This window comes from Nicotiana attenuata, unplaced genomic scaffold (genome assembly GCF_001879085.1).
Source record: "Nicotiana attenuata strain UT unplaced genomic scaffold, NIATTr2, whole genome shotgun sequence".
NCBI classification, from domain to species: Eukaryota; Viridiplantae; Streptophyta; class Magnoliopsida; order Solanales; family Solanaceae; genus Nicotiana; species Nicotiana attenuata.
The window spans coordinates 327,630-327,848 of NW_017670932.1; the positions used below are offsets into that span (position 1 = coordinate 327,630).

Consider the following 219-nt stretch of genomic DNA (forward strand, 5'->3'; position numbering starts at 1 on the left):
AAAAAAAAAAAAAGAACACCAAATTGTTTTCAAGAAACTACAGAAAGTAAAATAGATTTACTAACTTGAAGCAGATTGGAGGCAATAAAGCTGAAGAACATGAGACCCAAACGTAAAATCTGTAATTTGGTAGCTGCAAAAAGTAAACTCATTTTCAGTATACACAAAGCATAACTTATATGTACATATCTGCACCCAAAAAAAAAAAAAAAAAAGAAA

The 219-nt window shown here is 28.3% G+C and overlaps 1 protein-coding gene across 1 annotated transcript in view; it reads right to left on the minus strand.

Annotated features, from left to right (window-relative positions):
- The window catches only part of LOC109244590 (protein N-lysine methyltransferase METTL21A), a 3,700-nt gene that overhangs the window by 3,321 nt on the left and 160 nt on the right, over positions 1–219 (minus strand). The window contains exon 2 of the mRNA XM_019411705.1: positions 66–133. Within this exon, the coding sequence (XP_019267250.1) occupies positions 66–133 (68 nt within the window). The remainder of the gene's footprint in view (positions 1–65; positions 134–219) is intronic.